The 1,578-nt window shown below is 41.2% G+C and overlaps 1 protein-coding gene across 1 annotated transcript in view; it reads right to left on the bottom strand.

Annotated features, from left to right (window-relative positions):
• The window catches only part of LOC119590817, a gene marked incomplete in the record, with an annotated part of 99,057 nt that overhangs the window by 16,834 nt on the left and 80,645 nt on the right, over window positions 1-1,578 (bottom strand). Inside the window, 1 exon segment of the mRNA XM_037939557.1 lies at window positions 56-244. Within this exon segment, the coding sequence (XP_037795485.1) occupies window positions 56-244 (189 nt within the window).

Genomic DNA, 1,578 nt, shown 5'->3' with positions numbered 1-1,578 from the left:
ATATATTATTGTAACTGTCATCATGATTGTCAGCATGTGAAAAAAGTAACCATACCTGTAACCCATCTTGGTCCCCAGAGATCTGTGAGAGGTGATGTGCAAGACGAGAGATCTGTTCTTCATCGTGGTCGATGTGTGGGTGTGCAGTAGGGGCCGATGCCACCCCTACACCACCCAAACCTGTGACACCTGAACGGTATACAGATGCCGCTGGTACTCTCATGTCTCCCTTCACACCGCCACCCTGAAACAAAACAAAAAAGCATTAACTATCCTGTTTAGTTTAATCACAACTTCAAACCCTATAATTTGGGCTTGGACACTTAAAGGCTTCATTAGTTCATGTAAATGAGTGACTAAGAAATGCTCGTTTAATTGGCATAATAAAGTAGCAAAAACAATGTTGCAACTGGTCTGCATTTCACGTCTATTAACTATTGAACAGCGAACCAAGTTTTATCAAATAAAAAATATTTATAAACTATGCATGCATTGTCTCTCTACTACAGTATATGCATGAAAGAAAAGAAATGGGTTGTTAAAATTCTGCTTCAGTGATATGCTTCTGCAATAATAACTGTAATACAAGCTCATTACTTTGAGATAAATCCTGATACAACAAAACGTATTTTGTAAAATCTAATTTAGAGAAATGTTATTACAATGACAAGAGATATATAAATATTCCTCAACATCCAAAATAAGAATGACAAAATTCTTCACTATAATAACTTGCAAGAATTCTGAAACCGGACTTGGCCATGGAAATCAGGTGTCCTTGAACCTAAGGTGAGGAGCGGCAAAGTGAGCAACCCCTTGTAGTATTTCCTGAACGAGTCAAAACACTCACGGCCTTAACACGTGATTTCAACTGATCCTGGATACATCCTTCAAATGGCGCGGTAGTGATATGCTAGGGAAAGACCTTAAGAACTCTGCTTCCTCCTCCAGCGGTCGCCTACTACACCGACAACAATGTAAATTTAGCTAGGTACAGTGCGACAGTATAAGGCATGGTTTATTCACCACGCAATAGAAGACCATCTAACACGTCCTGACGTATCACGGTAGGTTCAGAGCTCCTCACCAACAAATCCATCGCACTAACGCTGACTTTGGCAATTGCCTCAAACGTCGCGCGCTGTAAAACAGGATAATTCAGTACCAAAATGTGTCGATGTCTTACTATGGTGGAGGGCTTATCTCTGAGATGGCGCAATATTACTATCCATCCATCACCGTCGTGGCCTTGAACAACACCCCGCACAACAGGATGCGTAGGTGACACACTAATCATGTACTCTAATATGACGCCTATATATCAATTCGCTATTTACAGTACCTGCATAAGGTAAGTGGTTATTGTAGCTGTAATGAGTACAGGAAGCGTTTAGGATCGAGAAGGTAGTATATGAGGATACAAAGGTCATGGGGATGTCACCCGGAAAAGTCGCTGATTTTTTTCGCAGACACATGCCTCGCGCGCAGGACTCCTCTATCCCTAAACCTCAATCTACGACCGTAAGCCAGAATAAAAAACTGAAAGTAAGAGGTATCCTAATTAGCTGTGCGCATATT

This window comes from Penaeus monodon, chromosome 27 (genome assembly GCF_015228065.2).
Source record: "Penaeus monodon isolate SGIC_2016 chromosome 27, NSTDA_Pmon_1, whole genome shotgun sequence".
NCBI classification, from domain to species: domain Eukaryota; kingdom Metazoa; phylum Arthropoda; class Malacostraca; order Decapoda; family Penaeidae; genus Penaeus; species Penaeus monodon.
This window is presented reverse-complemented; position numbering and strand designations above follow the sequence as displayed.